The 25006-nt window shown below is 39.1% G+C and overlaps 1 protein-coding gene and 1 long non-coding RNA gene across 7 annotated transcripts in view; one reads left to right on the forward strand and one right to left on the reverse strand.

The window, feature by feature from the left end:
- Nucleotides 1–25006, forward strand: part of LOC145964175 (uncharacterized) — a 112106-nt gene that overhangs the window by 81987 nt on the left and 5113 nt on the right. Inside the window, exon 3 of one of the 2 annotated variants that reach the window (XR_014436358.1) lies at nucleotides 16453–17249. This is a non-coding gene — a long non-coding RNA (uncharacterized LOC145964175). Of the gene's footprint in view, nucleotides 1–16452; nucleotides 17974–25006 lie in introns of those variants that run through there. The other variant, XR_014436357.1, reaches the window with a different exon arrangement.
- Nucleotides 1–25006, reverse strand: part of LOC145964169 (uncharacterized) — a 199722-nt gene that overhangs the window by 6167 nt on the left and 168549 nt on the right. For 2 of the 5 annotated variants that reach the window (XM_083086626.1, XM_083086630.1), the window contains exons 3-6: nucleotides 16444–16660; nucleotides 10632–10786; nucleotides 5383–10362; nucleotides 3965–5176 (exon numbers count right to left, since the gene is read on the reverse strand). In XM_083086626.1, coding sequence (XP_082942752.1) covers nucleotides 4283–5176; nucleotides 5383–10362; nucleotides 10632–10786; nucleotides 16444–16660 — 6246 coding nt within the window. In that variant the 3' untranslated portion in view covers nucleotides 3965–4282. Of the gene's footprint in view, nucleotides 1–689; nucleotides 946–3373; nucleotides 3522–3964; nucleotides 5177–5382; nucleotides 10363–10631; nucleotides 10787–16443; nucleotides 16661–25006 lie in introns of those variants that run through there. The other 3 variants (XM_083086628.1, XM_083086627.1, XM_083086629.1) reach the window with 3 other exon arrangements.

Below are 25006 nucleotides of genomic sequence, written 5' to 3' on the forward strand. Positions count from 1 at the left end.
GAACCACTTAACATATTAATGTCCAGCACATATAAGTATCAATATCCTTTGGCTAAGTTAACAAGAATATTGAACCGCAGCTACGCAGTAAGCTATGCGGGATAGATTTAATTGGCTGTTGGCTTGCTAATAAATACTATATGATTACAATCACTATAAAAGTTCTTCAGAAAGAAAAAAGAGAAGATTTATTATTATTAGATATAAATTTGTTACGAGATAGGTTTTCATGTCTTATTTTTATCGCAATATGTTCTAATAATGCGATAAAAATGGAACATCTCGTGTATCAAGTCTGTAGATATCTATCTCGTGTAGCACGCGTATCTTTCTTCATTTATTCTTTCTCTTCTAAAAATGTACAATTATAATTAATTAAACGTAATACAATTTATATAACATTACGTGCATATTTTATGCAATCTTAAAAAGGCGACATAATGCAACTCTACTATTTGACATTTATAATGCTCCGAATAAAAGCGTAAATTAATATATATAACATCATAATTCTCTAGAATCGAGAATGCCGGACGTGGAAAAAAAGAATTTAAAAATACTCAAGCATCTCTCCTGTTTTTTGTTTTCCCCTGAATATTTACATTAATGCGATGTATATTAAGCGACAAGATAATTCTAAGAGACTCTCATCTTTCGATAGTTCATCCCTGTCGGGGTGGCTGACTCACTTCCTAAACTTTTTACGGGCGCGATGATGCGCCTCGAGGCCTTCGGAGAGGGACTTGAGGGCCTTGACATCGACTTGGGTGCGACCGCCCCCGCCCCCGTACCACCGGACCCAAACCGTCTTAGTACCCGGAGGGCCCAAAGATTCGACTTTTCCCGGCCAGGCCGGGCTTCCTCTTGCTGCACCCCACACTAGGTCACCGACCATCAGTTTCCATTGTTCATGGTTTCCGTCGTCTAAGTCCTTTGTCTCGGCTACTGGGGGTTCCAAAGAAGGCACGGTATCTTTCAGAGCTTTATAATCTCGATTGTTTTCGCGTGATTATTAAAAAATTACAAAAAAGCCCATCTCCGAGAAAAGACTTTTGTACAGACATATTGGATAGGAAACTGTGACGGAATCGTATAAATGAAATAATTTTTTTAAGATATAATGATGTTATTTTATATTAAATATTATATATTAATAATATTAAATTGCTGCCACTTCTTTTTATCAGGAATTTATAATGATGTTTTTCTCCTATTATATCACGATTTTATTTACTTTACAAAATATCAATAATTTTTATTAATCTTATATGAATTGTTTGATCAAAGGATATATTAATATTTTGTATTAATATTTGCCACGATTAGCTACACAAATTTACAATTATTGAAACGATCAATAGAATTACAAATAATTAATTTTCATGTATATAAATGTGTACGTACATATCGTGATACGATACCGCATAATTTCCATCTGATACATCTGTATTGATCTCGATTGCGAGATGTGCAACGCATAACAGCGAAACGTTATGCTTATAGTGCGTGTCGCAGAGGAATATTTGAAACTGATGGTTTAACTACTCGTCCAATAGTATCGTAACAATGTGCTTCTTGCTCGCGTATGTGCTCGTTAAAAATGATTAGTAGCTTCATTCAATGGTGATAGGCGAGTTCAAAGGCAGAATGAAATATCAGATGATTCGAATACATGCAATGATTTTCTTGATATGAATGTTATTTATTCTATATTGTTCTTTTTGTATTATTCATTTATGAGAAATCTCTTTATACCGCTCAAGCGAATAAAGGAACTTATAATACTTGAAAAAGACCAGGTTTTCAAATTTTAACAAATTTTAAGAAACTTTTTCATTCCTTCTTTTATTATTTTTAACTTTTTTAATGCGAGTTTCTTTATAAAAAAAATTATGATTGATTGACTTACTTTTGCGAATAATTATAGTTAAATATAACAATTCCATTTTCCAATTCGTCCTAAATTTATTAATCCAACTTTATAATTCAACATCTAATTTTATTTCACATTTATATCCACCTAAATCATTGTCCAGTAAATGTTCCGCAGTCGTAAAATAATTCAAAAAAAAGACCTCCATCCTCGGGAATATGCACATGCTGTACGCAAAACATGAGGGTGTATATGTACAAGGTACGTTGAAATAACACACGATAGTGAGCCACACCCCTTCCGAAATGAACATATGATTCAAGACCCTTGGCCACTCGGATGACAATGTAATTGCATGGGTGATGATATTAACAAACCTGACAGCCAATTAGTAAACGCAAAAAAAGGGGATCTTCAAGGGCATTATTTACAAATGTCAAAAGTTATTTTCTTCACTTCCCCAAGCGACGTCGAAGACTCGTACATGATGAATGAAGGATATTTAGTACTGACGCCACTTACCTGTCTCTCTTCGACTTCTCATTTAATATGATTAATAATGCGACATTATAAATCAGTCGCTATCATAGACTAATTCGAAAAACTCAGTTCTGATTCGCGCAAAATATTTTTCTGGCATAAAGCTTCGAAGAGGGAATGATCCCTTTCGATCTAGCATCCAATTCTTGCATACGCAGAATCTCGAATATTGTGAAAAAAGCTGCTACCAAAGCAATTGCAATGCGGCAAGCGTACATTTTATCATGCAACGATCAAGCATACACAAATTAAATAAATAAATTAATACATAAATACTATTAACACACAGGCAAAATTATGACATACGTGGTACTCGGTTGAAACAGCAAATAGAGTTAGACAATGCCAATGAAAATTAGACAGTGTACGTGAGCATATGAATTGCAAACAATTCGATTAAAATCATAATTTGAAATACTCTTAATAATAACATTCATACGATAATTATTTGGTGATAAAGAGCAACGAGAAGCGCATTGTTTTTCTCTCGTCTAAACGAAATCATAAATGAATTGGTAAAACAATGACCGACGCTTTACGTTCCTCATTTTCACAAAGAACTAACGAAAAACATCCTGAAGAAGAAACTTTTTTACGATTATCGAAATAAAGTATTAATCTGTGTATATGATCAATATAACTTTAATATACTTGTCATTAAATTATAAAATAATTTATATGCAAGTAGTCTAAGTATTCTCGTATAAAATATATCTAAATATTTTTTTTTAATTCCGATATATATTATTCTATTAAAAATTGGAAATTTTTGTACATGTTGATTATAAATCTATACTACATTTCTTTCTCGTTTACAATGACAATTATATAATTTCCAAGTCTAAAGTTCTAAATTTAAAGTTTCTTTGTAGAATGCTTTTACCGTTACTAATTGTAAGCGCAAGTATATTTTGACTACTCATATACTATTAACATCTAAGAGTACCATACAATACTGACCATCTTGGTCTTCATGCAGAGTAGAATGCATGGAATGGATGGAGTCCAGCTTTCGCTTGATTCCGCGGCCGAGGGCATGTTCCCTGCCCTCGCACCTCACCGTGCTCACCACACCTTCGGCTTGCTTCAACGTCTCTGACGTATAGATCTGTCAAATACAACTCGATCAACTCAGGCACAAGCCTACCAATCGCATGCTAATATCATTTCAGTGTATCATTCAGTGCCAATGTATTATTTTTTGTTACTTAAGAATTTCGATTCGTAGTTTATAAGAATTTTTTTATTTTTCTCGATCGAGCATAGGAGACAAAAGCGCAAAATTCCAATTAAAATATACAAGGATCAGACAATACAAAAGAAAAAAAAACAAATAGAATTAAAGGAAAAAATTATTAGAAAGATTAAAATTTTGTGACCGATATCTCCAATGCTTTTAATGCAGAAATCACGCGATTCATCGGTGCATGCAAACGATAATACTAAAAGAGACAAACTCAAACTCTGTTTACACATGCTTACATTGCAAGGTATATATATGTTTAGAGAGAGAATCATATATATAATTTTTATCAGAGAGAGAAAAGGATAATTTTCAGTAAAAATTTATTTTTTCGTTATTATATATAAAAAGGAGTGATTTTTTTGCTGATTAATCCGATCAACACACGATTAGTAATACAATTACATTATTGCAATATACGATTTAAATAATAACGCTACGAATAAACGAGCGCTCTCCGCCATAGTGAGGATGTAAAAATTATTAACGTTAAATACAAACTAATTACAAACTTAATATTATCGAATGTAAACCGATCGCAACCTAATAATGCCACTGATATATATCTATCTCATTCCAATTTACAAAATTAATTAATTTTGTCCCGCGCGAAAAGAAAGCTGCGATTACTCGTCTGATGATGAATCACTCTCCTCAGCATCGTCGCCCTCTTGCGCATATACGAATTGATTATAAACGTATGGATTAATGTAGGCTTGCTTACTAGGTGTGTAGTTAACAACAGCAATGCCATTAGGGTCAGACCTATAATTATATAAATGTGGATACAAGTTGGACGGCGCGATGCCAACGTTAACAAATTTTTGCGAATACCCGACATTTTGTGGACAATAAGACATCCCGGTGTTATGTCGTTCCAATAATTTCTCTGTAGAATTTTGTTCGATCTCTTCTTGCTCCATGACATGTTGTTCGATTTGAGAGACGCGATTATTATCTACGCACGATTTATCGTTGAATTTGTTATTAATTTGAGGCGACATGGTATAATGAGCGTGATCTGGCACTAAGGCTTGCTGTCGATAAACGTTCGCATTAGGGACATAATGCTGGCCATGATAAAGGATTGGTTGATAATGACCGTGACCTATGATTTGCAACGGATTGATCTCAATCTCCGAATGGGAAATATCCGTCATTTCTTTACTGACGCTTAGTTGATCTTCCACGGTAGAGTGGTCCATTGTGTCTGAATTAATGGAATGATTTGGTGATGAAGTGTCCATATACTCCTGTGAGTCAGCGTATGTGTTTTCTGCGTGTGTCGTATCGGCTGGCTGGTGCATGTCTATTATAGTTAGATGACGGTTGACCTGCTCTACGTGGGTACCAACCTGGATCCCAGTGGTCACTGTCGACTCCACGTAAGTCTTTCCGTGCAAGCTCGGTTGATTCAACGTGATTTCCTTGGTGGCGATACTTTGCATTCTCCAATCTTCCGATGCTACCTGTACATCGCCCGAATCCGGTTCGCTGCTCGAAACGCAATGAACCATAGGCTGAAAATAAATTGCGCATCACGTGATAATTAATAAATGCGGATATTCTTTAGAAGAAGGGAAAAAAATTCTACACGTCTTTTAAGCTATAATAATAAAAATTTAAACAAAAATTAAATCATATCTTCTTCTATAACATTAAGAAATTAAAATTTTTTAAAATAAAAAATTAGAAACTATTCCACTTATTATAAATTATTTTTTACCGTAGACGACGAATGATGTCTAGCAGTGATCGGAGGCGCTGGCGAAGCTGCACCGTGTGTAGTAGTGTCCACGGCCGGACTATTGGATCTCTGACTATTTCCAGGACTATGAGTAGTCGTATCCGGTGGAGATCCTTGCCGCATCATCGCCGATTGTACCACATTGGTTTGATTTCCGGCAGTTTGCGTAGATACTGAATGCCTTGCCATAAGCGGACTATGTTGCTCATTTTGTTGAGCCGTTTTTTCCACAACAGTTGTGCTACTACTAGCAAGTACATATTGCTGCTGCTCGATATTCTGATCAGACGATGGCGAATTTATTCCGCTCTTAGGGGAAGATGATGCCGCTTTTCCCTGAATCATACCGGAGCTCAGGATATACGATTGATTCTGATCGAGATTTAAAGAAGGTTCGACCGCTTGTCCACCGTTAGAAGTTGCGCTTTGAAAATTTGGTATCTGATTATTAGACACCATAGTCGTTTGTTGCTGTACGATCGTCGTATTCTGTTGGACGAATGTTGTATTCTGTTGATTCGATGCCGAGGAAACGGCAATGTTTTGCGCGGTAGCACAAGGTACCATAAGAGTTTGCCCATTCATTTGTATGAATTCCTGTTGACCCTGCATGTTCGGTGGTCTCACTTGCGAGGTATTGAATGTTACTTGCTGATTCGGACTGACATTTGCTACTATTGGACTTAGTTGATTTCCGAAAGATGTTGTTCCATTTACCAAAAACTGGCCGCTGTTTGGTGAAAGAAATTGTGCTCCCGGACTGTGCTGCTGAATTATTTTTCCACTGGTCGCTTGCGGTGCTCGTATTACCATACCGGCTGGACCGGCAGCCAATATACTTTGACTGGGATTGAATATACTACCATGACTCTGCACCGGTGTCAACACATTCTGTCCATTGACATTCTGTATCTGAAGCTGCATCCCAATGTTGCCCGTATCCTGCAGCAATGTGGCCGTTCCATCAGCAGACATAACCATGCTACCTAAACCGGGCACGATAAACTGCTGAATAGTGGGAAAATTTTGAACCATTCCAGTCGCTCCGTTCAACAGATTCACTGGTTGAAGAAGATTTATTTGCTGAGCCGGTTGAGGATTCGTAATTATTTGCTGAGCATTAAATTGTGCAGATGCCGCACCAGTCTGACCATTCATGACTAATTGTGCCGGTGCTCCGCCTTTGCCAGGTACAATAGTTAACGCCTGAAGCATAGGCCCGCCTATACTCTGAGCCTGAAAGTTCTGTTGCGCAAAGTTCGACTGCGATTGCATCAGCATACCAGCGTTCTGCTGGGACGAGGCGATGTGTAGCATCGATGCTACGGTCTGCGGATTCGCTTTTCGCTTCTTATATGCCTTCTTCTTGGTCATCGCTGATTCCGGCGATAATAATGCCGGTTGTCGATTTACCGTCATACCTTGATTGGCATTGACAGTTCTAGATACATCCTGATTTGCGTCGAGGATTGACTGAGTGTTTTGTATAACGTTGCCGGTAGCAACCGTTAAATGCGGTATCTGCACATTCTGACCTATACCGTCCATCGTCATCACGCTAGGCTGAATTAGCACTGGCGTCTGAATAGTATTCACGAGAACCGTCGGTTGTCCTATCACTTGTTGGGCTACCGCAGGAATCACTTGGCTGACGGCTCCAGTCACGCTAGTGACCATCGGCGATACCGACAACGGTGGCATAGAACTGGCATTGGAAATAATTTTCGGTGGAGGAGGTGCCATTACGCCATTGATAGCCGATCCAGTACTCGCCATGATGAGTTGACCGCCGCTAGATACCAGTATATGGCCAGGCGGTAGCGTCGATCCGGCAGAATGTTTTAATATACCACCAGAAGTGAGGACGTTGTGAACTTGAACGTTGGCTTGGGGATGCTGCTGTTGTGGCTGCTGATGTTGTTGTTGTTGTTGTTGTTGTTGATGCTGTTGTTGATGCTGCTGTTGCTGCTGCTGTTGCTGCTGCTGTTGAGTTTGCGGCTGCAACGACGAATTCGTACTTGTCTGAGGTACTTGTATGCTACTGACAACGCTTTGGACCATTTCGAGCGGAGACTTAGACACCATCGTCGAAGATTGATTGTGCGAAACAGCGGAATGAGTCGTAACTGAAGCACCTGGCACATTCGTTAATGTCGTAGATTGTGCTTGATGCTGCGGCTTATTCGGCAAAAGATTAGGTATAGCGGGATTCGGTATCGCAGATGGTGTGTTTATGGAGACGGTGGCGGTATTCGCTCTTCCAGCTAATACAGACGTAATTGTATTACTGCTAACTGTATGACCACTGGCCATAGTTGTTATCACGGACGATGTTCCGCCGAAAGTGTTCATAGATATCCTAGAAACCGCGTTTACAGCGTGCGGATGCGGTTGATAACCGTCCAAGGAATTTTGCCTACTCGTTATTTGTCGTTTCACTTGAGATGTTAAATTGTCCGATGCGGAGGAAGACGTCTGAGATGGCGATGTGCTAGGTGGAATACAGCTGGAACTCATTGTGCCGGAACTAGGAGTCTCAGATCTTTGTTCTTGAATGTTACTACTAATCAAGGATTGCGACGGCTGTTGTTGCGTTTGTGGAGTTATTGTTTGGGAGGGCATTTGGCCTGACATGTGTGAGTGAGGTGTTGGTGGTTGCGAATAACTATGTGGTGTCGCTGGTTGCGATGAGATAAGGCTCTGCGGAGTTGCTGGTTGCGAAATTCCAGGTGTCGAAGCCGCTGGTGTATCCGAATTAGCTGGACTATTCGTACCGATAGGAGATCCATGACTGGTGCTCACAGTACCGCCTTGTATTGGTCTAGAGTCAATTTGTTGTTGATTGCTCGTTTGATATCGTTCGCTGAATGTTGACGACGTGACAGGATCTTCGCGCTGATCCGTATTCATCAGGTACTGTCGTTGCATCTGTTGCTTATATTGATCTTGAACATAAGACTGTGTATCAGCGCTGGTGACGCAACCTTGACACGGACTGCTCTCGGAATCTGTGCTATTGTTGCTCGATGTCGGTGTCATACTGCTGTGTACGACAACCGGCGAAGTCGCGTGATTCTTTACAGAAGCAAATGACGACGAGGTACTCGTAGGACTGGCAATAGAGGAAGGCTTTGGTTGAGAATTATAAGTGTTCGAGACATGCATGCCATGATTGGCCTGAGGCGACGCTTTCGGATTGTTGTTCAACATGCCCACTTGAGAGCTACTGACACCGGTTTGTCTCGATATTGTGCTGTTGAGCAGCGCCGTCTGCTGGGCGAGGTACCCGCTGGGATCCTCTAGGAACGAAGGACCGCTGCTATTGAACGTTGAACCTATCTGATTATTATTTTGCTGATTCTTCTCGCTAAACTCATCTACTGGACTTGACACCGAATGTTCTAATCCGTTATTTGTTCTTGACTCTACAGCACTGTGCTGTCGCTGTTTCTTCACTATTATTTTATTCGATTTCGCTTTCTTTCGCGCAGCCTCATCCGTCCAGTTGGAGGGCTGTGGAATGTGATGATGAAGTGGCGGCACGCGATCAAACGAGTTGCAGGTGATATTCTGCACAGTGACGAGGGACGGTTGATGGGATACGGTCGCAGCACGATTCTGCTGCCATGGTGGTGTTCTATTGTTAAAATGCAAGTTGCCGGGTTGCCCATTTGGTCCCATACCAGACTGCTGCGCCTCAACGGCGTGAGTCGTATTCGGGCTTCTTCCCGTGTGATTGGATAGAACGAACTGCTGTTGATGTCCCATCTTTGCATCTGTGTTTGTCCCTTTCGAAGGATCAAAGTTCCTCATCGGATATTGTACTTGGTTTTGCGCGTACATTCTCTGAACGTTCTCGTGAGAATTATTTGGCAAACCATTTTGAATTACATGATGTCGTTGCAATGAATGATTATGTAACAGAAGTTGTTGCTGTTGTTGCTGCTGCTGTTGTAACTGTTTTGCGTTTAAATCCTCATCGTTAATTGATGACGCTCGATTGTGCCTATTTTGAATGTCAGTAGCATTGATGTTAGTCATAATGGCAGAACCAGTTTGCTGCTGCATAACGTCCACAGAGTGATGATTTATTTGCTGATTTGGATATTGCGGCTGAATGCACACTTGCGACAATTGCTGCTGATGTTGTTGTTGTTGTTGTAACTGCTGTTGAATCTGCATCTGAAAATGATCCGATGATTGTGGCTGCATAGCATGTTGACTTTGTTGAGGCTGTTGCGGCTGCATCTGATGCTGGTGAACTTGGTGCAATTGCGGATGGAGGGCGGCTTGATTCGACACTTGCGATGACTGCATATGATGTATGTAACTTTCAGCAGGATGCTGAGAATAATTTGTCGACTGCGACTGATCTATTTCCTGAGTCAAGTGCTGCTGTTGTTGCATATTATGCTTTTGAATCTGCTGCAAATGCAATTGCTGCTGCTGTTGTTGCGAATTCAAGTGCTGCTGCTGTTGTTGCATTACATGCATCGACTGTTGATTCAGTTGATTGATATAATGGGGAGCTTGCTGCTGCGCTAATTGATTTACCATTGTATTCTGATGCTGTTGTTGTTCCTGTTGCTGCTGTAAGATCTGCATATGTTGCAGCTGCTGCTGATGTGGTAACAACTGCTGCGATTGTTGTTGTTGCGATATATGCTGCTGAATTAGTTGCTGTTGTTGATGCTGTTGCTGCTGCTGTAGGATAAGTTGTTGTTGTTGTAAAAGCTGCTGTTGCTGTTGAGTCATATTATTGTAATTTGTACTCTGCTGATTCATTATCAGCGGATTGTTCATCAGCATGCCCGACATATTGTGTTGGTTTAACCTCTGCTGAGGATTTCTTGCACAACTGTTCACATCATGATTCTGGGAAGGCGAATTTAAAGACTGATGACAGATTTGTTGGCCGTTTTGTTGGACTTGCAGATTCGGGATCGTGATTGGCCATACCTAAAAATTAAATAATTATAAAATAAATATTTCGACAAATATCTAGTGAAACGTAATGAAAAAATACATGTAGAAAATATATGTCGTGTATATATATATATATATTCGGTTGAATAATTCTTTGTAAAAAAAATTGATTTTGTAATTTATCTATAAAATAATAAGAATACTGCGAGATGCTTAATTATTATACAAAACTATGATTTTTGGCTCAGAAAAGAAATCGATAATTTGCAATTCTATGATAATTACATTCAATTCACAATTACCTGCGATCCATTAGGCACCGGTGAACCTTGAACTCCAGAAGCCGCGACCGCGGCAATAGCTCTTTCCCGTTGTACCAGAAGTTGCGAAACCGAGACGCCGGAATAAATGCCGCCTATGCCTCCCAGTTTCCTCTTCTTCTTCTTGCTGTGACCATCTGCGCACGTCAATAAAGTATCTCTTAATAAACCAGAACCGGAATTCAATTATATCTTCAATTCGCCGGCATCTACTTAAAGTTGAATCGATAAAAGCATTTCCCGAGAGTGCAATTGTGAAAGACAATAAGTCTCTGGCGCTAGAGAAATTAAAATACGACTTATTCACCCTAATCCCGCGCCGTCGGCGTTTTCGCTTATTATTCAGGCGATGTTCCAAGCTCCTTAATGAAACAAATGTTCCATTTGAAATCCCGCCACAAGGTTAAATTGTATTTAGCCCGACATTTCCGTGCTTTAACTCTCTATCTCTTTTAAAACATCGACCTTTCTTTCAATTTGCATTCTCATTCCGAAAAATATCGCAATTGAAAGATAGAAGAAAAAGAAATGAATGAAAATTACTTTTGAAGACTTATACCAATCTTGGAATATGTGATAACAAAATAGAGTTACCACATCATGTCTGTAGATGTAGAATACCGGTAGCAACAGCTAAAAGTCATTACAAGTATGCGAATATGTTAATTGATGCAATATTTATAAATTAATCGTACATTAAATTAATATCATGATTGAAATCATTTTGTTTTCTAGTATAATGTAAATTTTATATATTTTATAACAATAGATATTTTAAAAGTCTTATACAGAAATTATAAAAATATATACAGAATATATACAAAAAATTCCAAAACTGCAATTCAACAAATAATAAATACAAAAAAAGATGATATATACACTACGTAATATCAAAATTAGAGTACTTTAAACGGTATAAATATACTCAGAAAGAGATGAAAGGATTAAATAAATTGATTATATTTTGAAAATATTATCATTTGCATGTCTTAGAACAGTTGCAAGGATCATCGATTCTTCCGAATTACCGTGATTTACGTGTTAGAAAGGCGAGGGATTTTCAACGCAGAGTGATAGGCAAGGGGATCTTTTATCTGTAAGCCTGCAGAAGATAATTATTCTTTGTGCGAGTCGATTGACGCGGGGAGAGAACCAGATTATTCTTGGCGAAGAGGGGAAGAGCATGAAAACGACGAGAAGAGAAAGCGAAAAGGGAGGACGATCATAGTAATGAATCTAAGGCAACTTGTCTGTCCTGACGGCAGTTTAACCCGATTTTCCAAGGGAGACGAAAGATTTGCGTAAAATCTTTGGATCCATTTTGTGGCTTCCGGGGTTTTCGCGCCAACGCGTAAAGTCTCCCCACACCCATTTACTTGGAATGCCTGCAGTCAATGGTTCGAGCAATAAACGTTCTCGTCGTTAAACTCGATGAAAGAGGGCGACGTAGTAATTGGAAGATGTACTTCGTCGTTTGCGGCTGTTTTTAACCGTCTCAGGTACTCAGTTAAAGCACTCGGATATTCGTTAGTAACTTGCTCGTAATAAATGATTCGTTTTATGGAACGTATGTTTGTTAAATATTAAGAATTGAATTATTGAATTAATTTAAATATTTATTAAACATTTTTCATTCACGGAGATTGTTGTTCCCATTGATTTGGCTAAAAATACATCTTCCTCTCAAGTTTTGAAAATGGATATTAAATTATATGGTGCGGTTTATTATCAATGAAATATTGTAGATAAGATTTAAACATAATGTAAATTAATTTCAGGACTGCAATTACGAAAAGCGTTTTAAAATATTAAAATACGTACTATAAAGTTGTAATAAAAAAATTTTCAATTTTTCCAGAATACTATATGAAGAATTTAAATAAAAATTTGAACAATTTCTGTTAACAAATTAACTCCAGCGACAAAGGCATCAATTCGCTTGGAAAGCTATGGATACAAACGCACTTGTAAAGATGATATTCGTAATCTCGCGAGATAAATCCACTCTTTATCGGTCTCACTGACGCAATAAGGGCGAACGTTGGTGGCATCGTCGGCGCTTTAACTACACCTACAACGAGAGTCAGACACAAGCGTCGCGAATTTACTTTCAAGCTCCAGCAATCTCGACAGCAAATAACTCTCTTTAGTACGAGCATGAAAATCCGCCAGGATCGCGTCGTTACGCCGTTACGCCGAAGGCGTTGATGCGGACTGAGCGGAGTGAGATTGAAATGCGCTTGCGCGACCAACCGATGGGAGCGGACATGAGGGTGGCTTGGGAGAGAAACAGAGAGAGGAGTAAGGACCCTCCGCCGAGGGAACAAACGTCACTCTCTCGGGGCAGGCGCAAGAATCACAACCGGACACAATCGTTGGACCACAACACTGCTCTCCCTCTCTCTCTCTCCCCATTCCCTTCTCCCTATTCCTTATGCGCACGATCGTGGCTCGCTTCTCGTACGAAATTAACCCTTATCAACTCTGTGTACCACCACCACCTTTCTCCATAACCCCCACCGCGGAAATTACAGCCTGGCTTCTTTCACCCCTTCTTCTTGTATCCACCACCTTCGCCATCGGTCGCGATACGCCGTCTTCGTCGTTGTCATCGTCGTCGTTGGCAGCGAAGGGAAAACGGATTCTTTCCTCCTCCCGGGACTTTATTGATCGACGCCGCGATAAGAAGGCCGCGAGCCGGCCGATTGGTCTAAGGATATGGCCGCTACACCGCGATCTCGTCACGACGTGATAGATAGAAAATGCTTCTCCACAATCTATTCTCTCTTACTGCAACCGGATTAATTCAAATTAATATATTTTATCTACCAATTACATCAACGATAAATATTTTACAAAGATTAATCTTTCTATTTGATTACACAATGTATTAAATATCTCATTAACTAAAATCTTCCTGCTCACTCTATGCGAATCAAATCCATGTGTTTATACTTCGTTTCATCCCCCTATACTTCTTAAGAAGATTATTTTCGTCAACAACATCCTATGTAAATACACCTTTCGAAAAGAATGCAAGACCCTAATAGAGTCATCTCGTGTAAGCGGTAGAGTTAATCTGTCTACAAACGCAACGAAAACAAACACATTCGCATACAAGTCAAATCCACCAAAAGAATTTTTTATGGTTTGCCACTGCAGTTAGAAATCCAGTAGCTTGTGCGAGGTTCATCGCCTATAAAATCTTTCGTTACTCTCGAGATGTAGCCGTAACTGCCACAAGGACAAAAGTGATCGATCGAGCGCCAGGGAAAAATTGTTTACAGAGGAAAATTGCTTGGAATGGCAAAAGATCGCGCAAATCACATTTTGAATGTAAACATTATTACTCATTCGATAATTGCGTGATATGTCATGAGTCTCATTAAATGTGTTTCTTAATTTTTTCCGATAATGAGATTGGACTAATTATCCTAATTAAAATAACTGGATCTAAATACATAGCAGAGACCTTTTATTTACGTTTCTGTTATATATCTGAATATATATAGCGGAAATTATTTTATTCGTGTTTCATTTATCATTTAAATACATACAGAGATAATTTTAAATTCTCTCTCTATAGAAAAAATTTTTACTAAATTAAATTACCTAAATAGCTATTAAATATTTTGTTGAACATTTCTGTAAATAAAAAATGGAGCAGTTTGCATATCCGAGGAAAGTTAATGTGGCAATTACTAAACACATTACTAAATGTTTACAGCAGCGGATCGCCTCAGATAATTGTGATTTCCATTTTGCTCCCGTGACCGACAAAACTGAAGCAGGCGTTCAATCATTCCTACTCCCAGAGCGGTATATAATCCATCGTACGTAAGCAAAGACCCTTCCCTTTTTAGCTCTTTTAGCAAAGTCAAACTGAAAATCAGAAAAAGGGGGAATTAAATCGGGCTCCCAGCGGGGGTGAGCGCGTTATGAAAACTCAGAGCTCGACGTTCCACGGTAAAGATTCATTCTCCACTTATTCCCTTTGCCGTTCTTCCCTCTGTCATAGGATATGTATGTGTGCGTGTATGCGTGTGTTTGCGCAGAGACCGATGGCGCGGTAAAGAGAAGAAAATCGAGGGAAAAAGCTACCGACCCTCCCATATCCAGCGTGTCGTTTTATATCACCGGAGAATTGGAATCGAAGCGACGCGAGTGTGCGTCGATGTTAAAACGACCCTATAAAGTCCCATAAAAACATTGCCAACGACATGTATGTATATCCGCATGCACATACACGCACCGACCGTAAACTCGAGTTAAACTTTAGTCCCAGATTTCCAGACGCAAGCGCGAAACTATTCACCCTCTCTACTCGATGCTACGCACGAGTGCACCAATGCACCGGAATGAATCGCGCTAATTTATTTACGAGCGAACACAACGAATCGATCCGTCTTTGTTGTTGATAATTGCACAACAGATTCTTTACAAGGAATATCGCATACGAAGAGAGAGAAGTAGATTATATGTATCTTATAAATATAAATCTATTTTCTCTCTTTACAAGACCACAAATAAAGCCATATTTTAATCTTTAACTTTGCAATGTGTACAAAAAATTGTGATATTTTCTAAAATATACAATATTTACGTTATGTAAATACACCTTTTTCACGATATTCGAATAATTCGATGTTCGAGAAACGAGAGACGTCCTCCCAACCCCCTCTGCGAATAATATTAAAATGTGCGAGAAGCCCAGGGTGAAAGTTTAATAACCGTTGGTCGCCGACACGGTCGCGTCCGGCATTCAATCTACACAAGCGGATTATAATTTCTAGCCGACGCAATTTGGAGTACAGGTAGAGGTACGCTGGGAAACGCGTTTGTCGTGCGTCCTACAACAGCCGCTTAATTAACGGCGCGGAAGTAAGGAAAAAAGAAAAACGGAGGGTGGAGGAGGGAGAGGGAAAGGAGCAACGCGGCGGGATGGGTTGGTTATGGGATTTGGTAATGAAATTCGTTGGAGAGTTTGGCGGCCACGGTGATACATCATTCCACCCGGTCTCCGTTTCGCCCTCCACCGCGTTTCTCTCGAGTTTTAATGCGCCAACGCGGCGGATGAAGAAAAGACGATCCTGAAACGGGGGAAAGAGAGGGAGAAGGGGGTGCGATGGGCGAACCGACTAATGCCGCAATTTCGTCGTCCTTCTTCCACCACCGACTCGACTTTTTTCCCTAATGATCACGGCTCACTTGACGGGGTGGAAAAACTTTTGGTCTTCCTCCAATAAAAGTTGGCACGTGTTCCCGCGCGACGGTGAATAAACGTCTCGGCGATTATGGCGCCGATTCCACGTCCGACTTGACAGAAAACTTTGTTAATACACCGGATCGATAGAGAAAGTTTCGCGGGCACGTATGCGAGTTTGACTGTCGAAGTCGTCGAGATTGCGAAAACGGATGTCGAGCGAAATCTTGATTTTGATCGATTGCGAGAATTGCCTAACGCAAAACAAATTTGAAAAGTTTATTGCAATAACGGTATAAATATTTAAATGAGATATATAAATCAAAAAATATTACGTAAATATAAAAGTACTATGTATATAACTGCTATAATAAATATTGTTAATTTACACACATTTGAAAATGTATTTTTAAAAATTATTAATTTAATTATTAAATTAATTATTAATTAATTATTAATTTAATTATTAAATTATTAATTAATTTCGATTTGTACTCTCTTAATATATATGACTCTACAATTATTGCACTTTTTCGACGGTAATTTTTATATTCAAATAATACTTTCACAATTGCAATCACACATTCTTACCTTTTCTAGCTTTATCCGGCGATGTGGGCGAATCGGCGTTCGCGTGAATCGAGGTCGTTGTCGGACCAGAAGATAAAGTCGACGATGAGACCGCCGGTGTACAGGACGCAACAGGACTGGCGGCCGCGGACGGCAGCAGAAGTTTCCTCTTATGATTGCAGAGCTTGGTCATCTCGCGCGTCTTGCCCTGATCCGGGCTCCAAGGTCGTGTCGCAACCTGAAACAAGAACGTGCACGCCATTCGTTATTCGCTTGATTGTATCGCGTAGCCGTGTAGGCGTGTGATCGGCTAACGAGTTAAATTTGAATCTCCTCGAATGCACGATGAAAGATTACAGAATATCATTTGGGACTTTTTTGAAAGCTTTAACAAAGTCAACTAAATTTTAGAGAATTACATTAATATTGTCGACGAAGTACTTTCATCGATCTCTAGGGTTGATCGATTTGTAAAATGTGATTTATATATTTAATAACCAATCTGCTGTATAAAATGATAATCTTCTTTACCTCCACCTGTTTTTATCAAGAGAATTGCCATAATCGGTAAATATCCACGCTTGAAAAACAAAAGCGAGCGAAACTGGTAAAAAAAGGAGAGACTAAGGGGGTCGAGGGCCCCAGCTGAGGCTCATGAATCTCATGATCGATGCGCGATGTTGCGAGCGAAGTTAAAATGCCTCCGAGTTGAAAGGCCGATGCCCATAATGGCCGTGCGCCGGACTTCGCCGTGTTACGTGTCAGCTCGGGAGACTTTCCGCAGCAATTTACGGCCGCAAACACGGTGCCATTACAACGTATCGCAAGTAAGATAATGCCACGCTTGATATATAAGAGCTATCCGTAAAGTACCTAGCGCGCGAAATGTTAATCATCGTTTCCTGATGGTCTTTGATGATAGTCAGGATACGATGAGCGATATCATTAATCGTTACTCACACGAAAACAATAAATAAAGGATTATACCGCTGCATATTTACTGATTAAAATATCTGCGAAATATATTTCGCGATAAAAAAGAATGTAGCAAATTCGCGGATAATATTCTCGTCATGTTTAAAGACGCGAAGCGAGTTTTACGGAGCTGGTAGAAAATGTGAGATTTCGCACAACAGATTCGCCACGCTCCATCTGAGCTGGTACCTAGTAGCTTAATTAAGAACGACCTGAATACGGCGCCGAGATTAAGCGTACTCTCGGCGCCGGTCGGCCTTGGCATCGAGAGCCAACGAGTGTAATGATGTATACAGACAGTTAACTCAATCAGTCCTTTTCTCTGACTGGCCTATCATTCATTCCGCTTCTGGCAAGGCGCTCATCAGCAGTGATCGCATTACCGATTAATCGAGCCCACCGTGATACCGAAGAGAGAACGACCAAGTTTGCGTGCGATTCATTTTGAAAATATTGCGGATCAATCGCAGATCCTGTCGGAATAAATAAGAAGAGAATTTATATTTATGAATTAATTACGGCTATCAACCTTTCAATTAAGAAAGCGATATTAATTTTCTATACTGGAAGACGTTTTTAAAAAAATTGCATCTTTAAGGACAAAAAGAAAAAATATAAAATAAATAAAAATAAATAAAATATAAATATTATTAGTATTAAAATATATATCAAGTAATATATGATGTGCTACAAATATATATTGTATATAAAAGCTAAAAAAATAACTTTTTTCAATTTAAAAAAGGCATATATATTCTTTGCGGAGAACAAAACATCGTGGACAAAATATCGCATGTGTTGCAAAGAGTCAATTTTTTTTTTCATTCATGTTCGCTAGGCGAATCGCGCCCGAGCGTGCAATTGCGGTTACGTCGTACAGTCGTATATTAGCAAAGCGTGGTGTTTGCATCACTACCTAAATAATCCTCGCCACTCTGAGAGTATATACGCGGGTTACACCGTCGCCGCTTTCCACGGCATTATTTCCCGTCATACGCCGCCCATTGCACGCGAGGTAATCACACGGCGACCAGCGGCGGAAACCGCGATTTAATCCTTTTTCTCGGACGTAAAATGAGACGCCGTACTGCGACAGAAACGACTTTAATATGATAGCTTTTACCCGTCCTCCTTATCCGTGCCCGGACGAACGTGGCCGAGTATCTCCCTCTTGATTAGATGATCCCGAAAGGGAAAATAAACTGCACTACGCACGCACCGTTTGTAATTATCACGAATCAAACGAGCCAACCAGCACACGTTAAGGAGTTTACATGAAACTGCTTTAGGTTACTGTATCGCATATATAATTACAATAAATTATTAGAGAGAAATGAAATTAATATCTCATAAATTTTTGTAAAAAATCTATAATTCAATAATTCAATAAAAATTAAATATCTGCAGCGAAAACTTTAGAGTGTGCCAGATAAGAGAAGATGAAATATAAAGAAGCGTTATTAGATTTAAAAACACTCTTTTTCATCTCTCTCAGCAATCATACGAATAGCTACCCCTCGCTATTTAATTATAAAAAATTGTACAATAAAATTTAATGATAATGGAAAGGAGAAGCTCGTTAAAAACGTAATAAGATTATCTCGTAATTTACTTGAGAATAAAATATTTATTAAACTGTTATTCATTAATACTAATCAACTAGATATTCGTAAATAATATATAAAGTGAGAACCGTCATCTATGCAATGCGCGTCGATATCTAAATTGATATAACTAATATTGATGCGCGAGCATAAAATCTTTATCGAGATTTATGAGTATGTTTTTATCTCTTTCTCTCTCTCTCTCTCTCTCTCAATTGCAGATATTTTCATCGCAAAATTTCTGCATCGCGCCGCAAATGACGAGTACGCGAGTTTTATTTCGAGGAAGGTAAATCATCGTGCCGCCACGTTCTCCGCCAACTCTGGATCCAATCAACTTGGCATACACAGGGCCCGTATTCCTCGCAACGCAACGCGACGCGTTGACCTCGACGTCGTTAAATTAAATTTATGTCATTCCCGCGGCGTCCTCCTCCGCTGCGCACATATACCATATGCGTTTATCGTTACCGCGCGACATTACGTTGAATTAACGTAACAAGGCTATTAGTCTGCGATTTTACGACTTTAATCGTGACAGCGGGACCAGACTGCTCCCTTTCTCTCTCTCTCTCTCTCTCTCTCGGTCCCAAGCCTCACAAATTGGCTCTCGAGACAATCACGCGGGAGCACGTCGTACGTATCTGTCAACTGTGGATAATTAAATGTGCGCGTGTACGTATGTGAGCGTACGATTGTTCGCAGGTAACATTCCCAGAGAATGTCGGCTCGCTGATTGCGCGGGAAACTGTGCGTCTCTTTCTTGTAACGGACGGTAGCTCATTTGTTACGGCAAGTACAAGCAATAACGTTCGCTAAATACTGCACCAAATATAATTGAGTGAAATGGCGAACGTCGTTGCGTAAAACGAGGTTAAATCCATTATCAGGATCTTTCACAATTTTATCACGAGTCGCTACAAATTTTCTACGATACATACATGCATAAATAACAGTAATTTAATTATATCGAGTTTACACAATATTATTTATACTTGTCGCAGTAAGCTTGTAATGCATTGTAACAATCACATGATTATCATATCATGAGCTAACGCGATTAAATTTTAATAATGTAATTTAAAAGCACCTTGAATAATTTTTATTTTGATCCCACTTTTGCGTTACGGTTTATACGACGTCATGCGTGCGTTTTTCATCCTGTGCGCATTTATTCACACGATGATAATATAAAATTTTATAGTCTCGCGTTATTAAACTTGGCCACTATTAAGCGTCTCGCGTCAAAGCCAGGAATATGGATCGACAATGAATGTTCGTCGACGTCAATGCGAATATCTAATTTACGATCGACGTTGCTGTTCCCGCATTAATATCGCCATTATTGAACTCGAGCAACTATCGGACGTATGATGAAAGGTATCTCCATGTATAGCCGTCTACAAAGAACTTTCGGTGCTTGTTGTTGAAGTGCGCTATTGCGAAATGAGATGCAGCGATGACGTGCAATTAATTTAACCGAATATCTAAATTACGCATTAAGGAGTAACGATGACACAAGATGAGAGAGCGTTAAATACGCGTTGCCTGTCAAATATTGTCAAATGAAAAAAGAATCTTATATTAGTCCATGATTTGAATATTTTAATAAAGAAAAAATAATTGATTCAAGCATTTTTCACGATATCGAAAAATTTGCAATTGTGATGCGAAAAATCTAGGACGCATGTTTACGTAATTGCTCGATAATTAATTAATCCATATTAATTGGCAACTTTTGATCGATAATTGCGCGCTCGCCCTCATTTCTCACAAAAGCTTCTTGTCTGGATTACGACACGTGCAGCAGCCTTCATTTCCGAGTAATTAGTTTTATTCGTTTAATGAACGAAAATTACAATTTCTGTCTCATCAATTGATATATGTCAAACAGGTCTTTTATTATAGATTGCAGAGATAACGGATGATAAAATTAAAAGTATATATTATCGTATATCATAGTAAGCTTAATAGCTATGAAATTTCAAAAGTCAATCATCGGTGCGTGGGCGTTGCCGCAATATCGTATCGAGGATCATGACGATACAAGAATAGAAGGGATGAGAAGGAAAAAAAGCACGGTTTACGGTCTAGTATTCAATCGATAAATAATAATTATATCTGGTTGGCCAACTGATACTAATTCACGCGATAAGTCACTCTCGTAGGAAGGGACGCTTTATGTTAACGACGCTCGTAGCAGAAATGAAAGGGAGCGCGTGCTCCGTGATGCTCGTTTAATTACCACTCGTTTATGAACGAGTGATCTAAATGTTCACGCTTCTGCTACAGCTTTACTTACTTGCACGAGATACCGATAAAAATAAAGTTGACGATGTAATAAAATAATCGGCGATTGGCGAATAAAATTAATTTGAATAGAAATGAATAAAGGATAATAGACATCGATTGTCCTCCGTCGTAATTTCCGCGAGTAATTAAATTATTAAGTTAATCGATCGCTTAATTACCGAATAATCATGGACAATTGCTCGCTCTCATTTTGTTTTCGATAATACTTTTTCCTTGAACATCCCGTGCTTGTAATAGCAGCGCAGTTATTTCCCCGAGATCTCTCTTAATAGTTTAATCAATTAATAATTATTATCGTTCGCGATAAGAGCATTCGCGTTTAATTGCCGTTCGTTTAACCCGCTTTATAGGAACGCAATAAAAACAAGAACATTACGAGCCGAGTCAAATTGAATTGAAACTTTAACGCAGCAAATTCAACAAATAGATATATAATTGTTTAATACTAATTTAGCAGAGGGAGAGAGAAAGAGAGAGACACAAATACCGGAATATAGTATTTCGAGCAGTGGAAGTAATCCTCATAAATCACTGAGTAGATATCCGATAATTAACATCCTCCGTTTTCCATGGAAGCGAGAGGATGCTGCGCGTTCATTTTCACGGAGGGAACAAAGGGTCGAGGATACGTCGTCGTCATCATCGTTGTCGTTATGAAAAGCGCAAACGAGGGACGATAATTCAGAAGTCGATGGTCAACGCGTCGGTCATTGTAATTTTATCTCGAGGGGCGACGAGAGAGAGAGAGGAGCCGCGTATAAGGGAGTATAAGGTGAAAGAGAAACGGGCCGCGGGAACCGAGAAACAGAAGGAGGAAAAAAAAACGGAGGTAGTGGATGTGCCATAATGTTTTACGATTCTCATTTATAATGTCGGGTAATGTTTCGCTCAGTATGCAGTGCGTATTCGCGGCGAACTGCATCGCCGTCGTCGTGCACAACGGAGTATCATTCCGTGCGGCATTAATTTTCGTATCTGGAATTTATCGCGTCCTCCTCCTTCCCCCTTCTGCCCCTCTCGTCGACCGCGGATATTTCGCGAGTTGGAGATTTAACCGGCGGTTTTGCGAACGATGCAATGCGCCGTGTTTTTTCCTTTCTTTCTTTCTTTTTTTTTTTTTTTTACAACGGTTTTCCTATTCGAAGAGAGAGACAGAGAGAGAAAAAAGAAAGACGGGGCAAAACTGAGCGTGCTGAATTATTTTCGTTCCCAGCGGTTTGTTCATCTTGCTTTCTGTCGGAGCGATATGTATTTATAGAACGTAATTTGAAGTTTAAAACCCGCCCGCAAGGCGGAAAAATAATTTCCAGATCTTACGTATTTAATTATTAAAATTTTTAAATTCAATAATCAACAGTATACAGGTTTTGAATAGGTTCGCGGAAGGATCGTCCGCAAAATTGACAAGAGAAGTTTTACGACTTGTACTCGAATTACCGTGAGATGTGTGACTAGCTTGAATATTTTTTATCCTGTATAATAAATATTTCTAGCGAAATATATAACTCTGGAGAAAGCAACGTTTTCAGTGCATCAGGAAAAATTACTAACGTGACTCCGCCCGGTGGAAATACGAGGTCTCCGACCTTTCCGCGATATTACGGTAATCTATCGTAAGTGCCAGGCGCGCGCGGACCGTTATAAAAGTTAAAGCGTATAAAAAACGGGAAATAAATTATAATTGCATCCATCACGGTCGCCGTAACTCGATTAAAAAGAACGCAAGTCCGTATAATTCAGCGTAATACGCCCCAGATAAGCGTATAGCACTTAGCTGAAATTAACATTAATAAAATTTGCCCGTTCCCGCGAAATTCCCAGAAGACTGCGCCGGAACCTTCATAATGGCCGCGTTTTACGAACTTCGCGGCTCCGGGGCTCATTTATAAAGCCTGAATGAGGAAGACGAGCGGCGGTTCCGCGAATTCAATAAAAGATGCTCGAGTGGGCGGGAGAACTCACTTTTTCACGATGTTATCGAACGAAAGACCTTCCCTCTCATCATAAAAAAGAAGAACAAGTTTTAAGAATAATATGAATCGTGAATCATAAATTCATGAGTATGGAAATGTGTCGTTTATAAATCGTTGAAATACCACGAAATTGATAATTTTGTGCTCATCGAAATATTATTGATACAATAAAACGCGAGACTGGTGCGGATCATTTTTATAAGTTTAATTTTTATAAGTCTAAATGCAGGTGCATGTCTTTTGTGCGCAAACAATTTTATGCCGATGCCAATTATCTCGAGATATAAACGACGCGAAAGACCTCGCTAATAATTAATTACATTTGAGTTATTATTATGGAAGGGAGGAGAGCGATCGAACGATTGGTACTTTAATTAAGAAGTGACTGTCAGAGACATACGTACGTCAATATCTTGCGACTTGAAACTCCAAGCAATTTACTCCTTCAAGGTTTTTATTTATTATCCATCGACAAACAATGGAAGAAAAATAAGATACGTACCTTATTTAAGCAAAACTTTAGTTAATACTGAAAACGATATTTAATTCAAACAATATTAAATTTAATTCAAATATTATTAGCGTTATAAAATTTTATATTTTGAAAAGATCATATCCCATATATTTAAATAAATTTTAGTAAGTTTATTTTTGTAGCAATAATGCAAATGTCAACAAAGCATGTAATGTATATACGCATATAAAAACGTATACTATTTTTCTAAGGTTTTTTATGAGTAAATAACAACCGACGTAATACGCATATTAATAAACATACAATTATTCATTAAACGCGCCAATTATATATCGGCGTGAATACTTGGGACGCAATCTATGATTATTTTATTAATATTGTTACATCTCTGTCATTATGAAAACAGTTATGAAACTGCAATTAGACTACCAATCGTGTGAGTTACGTATATTCTGGTTTACGAGCATCGTAAAGAGACGTTCGATCGTTTTTTAGTCATCGACAACGCACATGTATGGCCGCGACGCTCAATATAATAGGCGAACGCCGGCAAATTGCAATTTCTACGAGCGAGCGCTGCTGAGCAGGCGTATTAATATCCGCAAATGACAGGTAAAACACACGTCTCGATCGACACGTAATGCCACGTTGTTGGAAAGATAATCGCGTCGACGAGGGGCCCCAGCGAACAACGACCACGACCACGACGACAACCACGACGACGACGGCTACGCTCGATTCTCTCGTTTTATCACCCGCATTATGATGTCAGAATGTAGCACGCACGTTGTCCGTCGCGCCTTGAAACACCGACGGGTAATCGCCGTGTATCGATTTTCTGCGTGTATCGACTTCTGCGGACCGGTGTGCTAAAGCCGCTTTTTATCGCCCCGGGGCTGTATTACCTATTAGGGTCTTTATACTTTCGCAGGGGAGTAGTTTCCTCTTTCATTTGTCCGCGAACTCGATCTGAATGAAAAATACCCGTTCGACTACCTCGACATCTTGTTAATGTCAATAAAATAATAATTTTATAAATAATAATTTATAAAATAAAATAAATTTATAAAATTATTAAATTTTATAAATAATAATTTTATAAATAATACTTTATAAAATAATAATTTTATATATAATTCAATTCGAAAATTGACAATTAAAATCGCCAATTTGTTAATTTTGATATTTACAGTTTAATCGACGTCCTTCTTTGAGTGAGCCGAAAAAATGGTTCATTTACATCG

Source organism: Camponotus vicinus, unplaced genomic scaffold (genome assembly GCF_025532165.1).
Source record: "Camponotus vicinus isolate PSW18456_S1 unplaced genomic scaffold, iyCamVici1.0 SCAF_13, whole genome shotgun sequence".
NCBI classification, from domain to species: Eukaryota; Metazoa; Arthropoda; class Insecta; order Hymenoptera; family Formicidae; genus Camponotus; species Camponotus vicinus.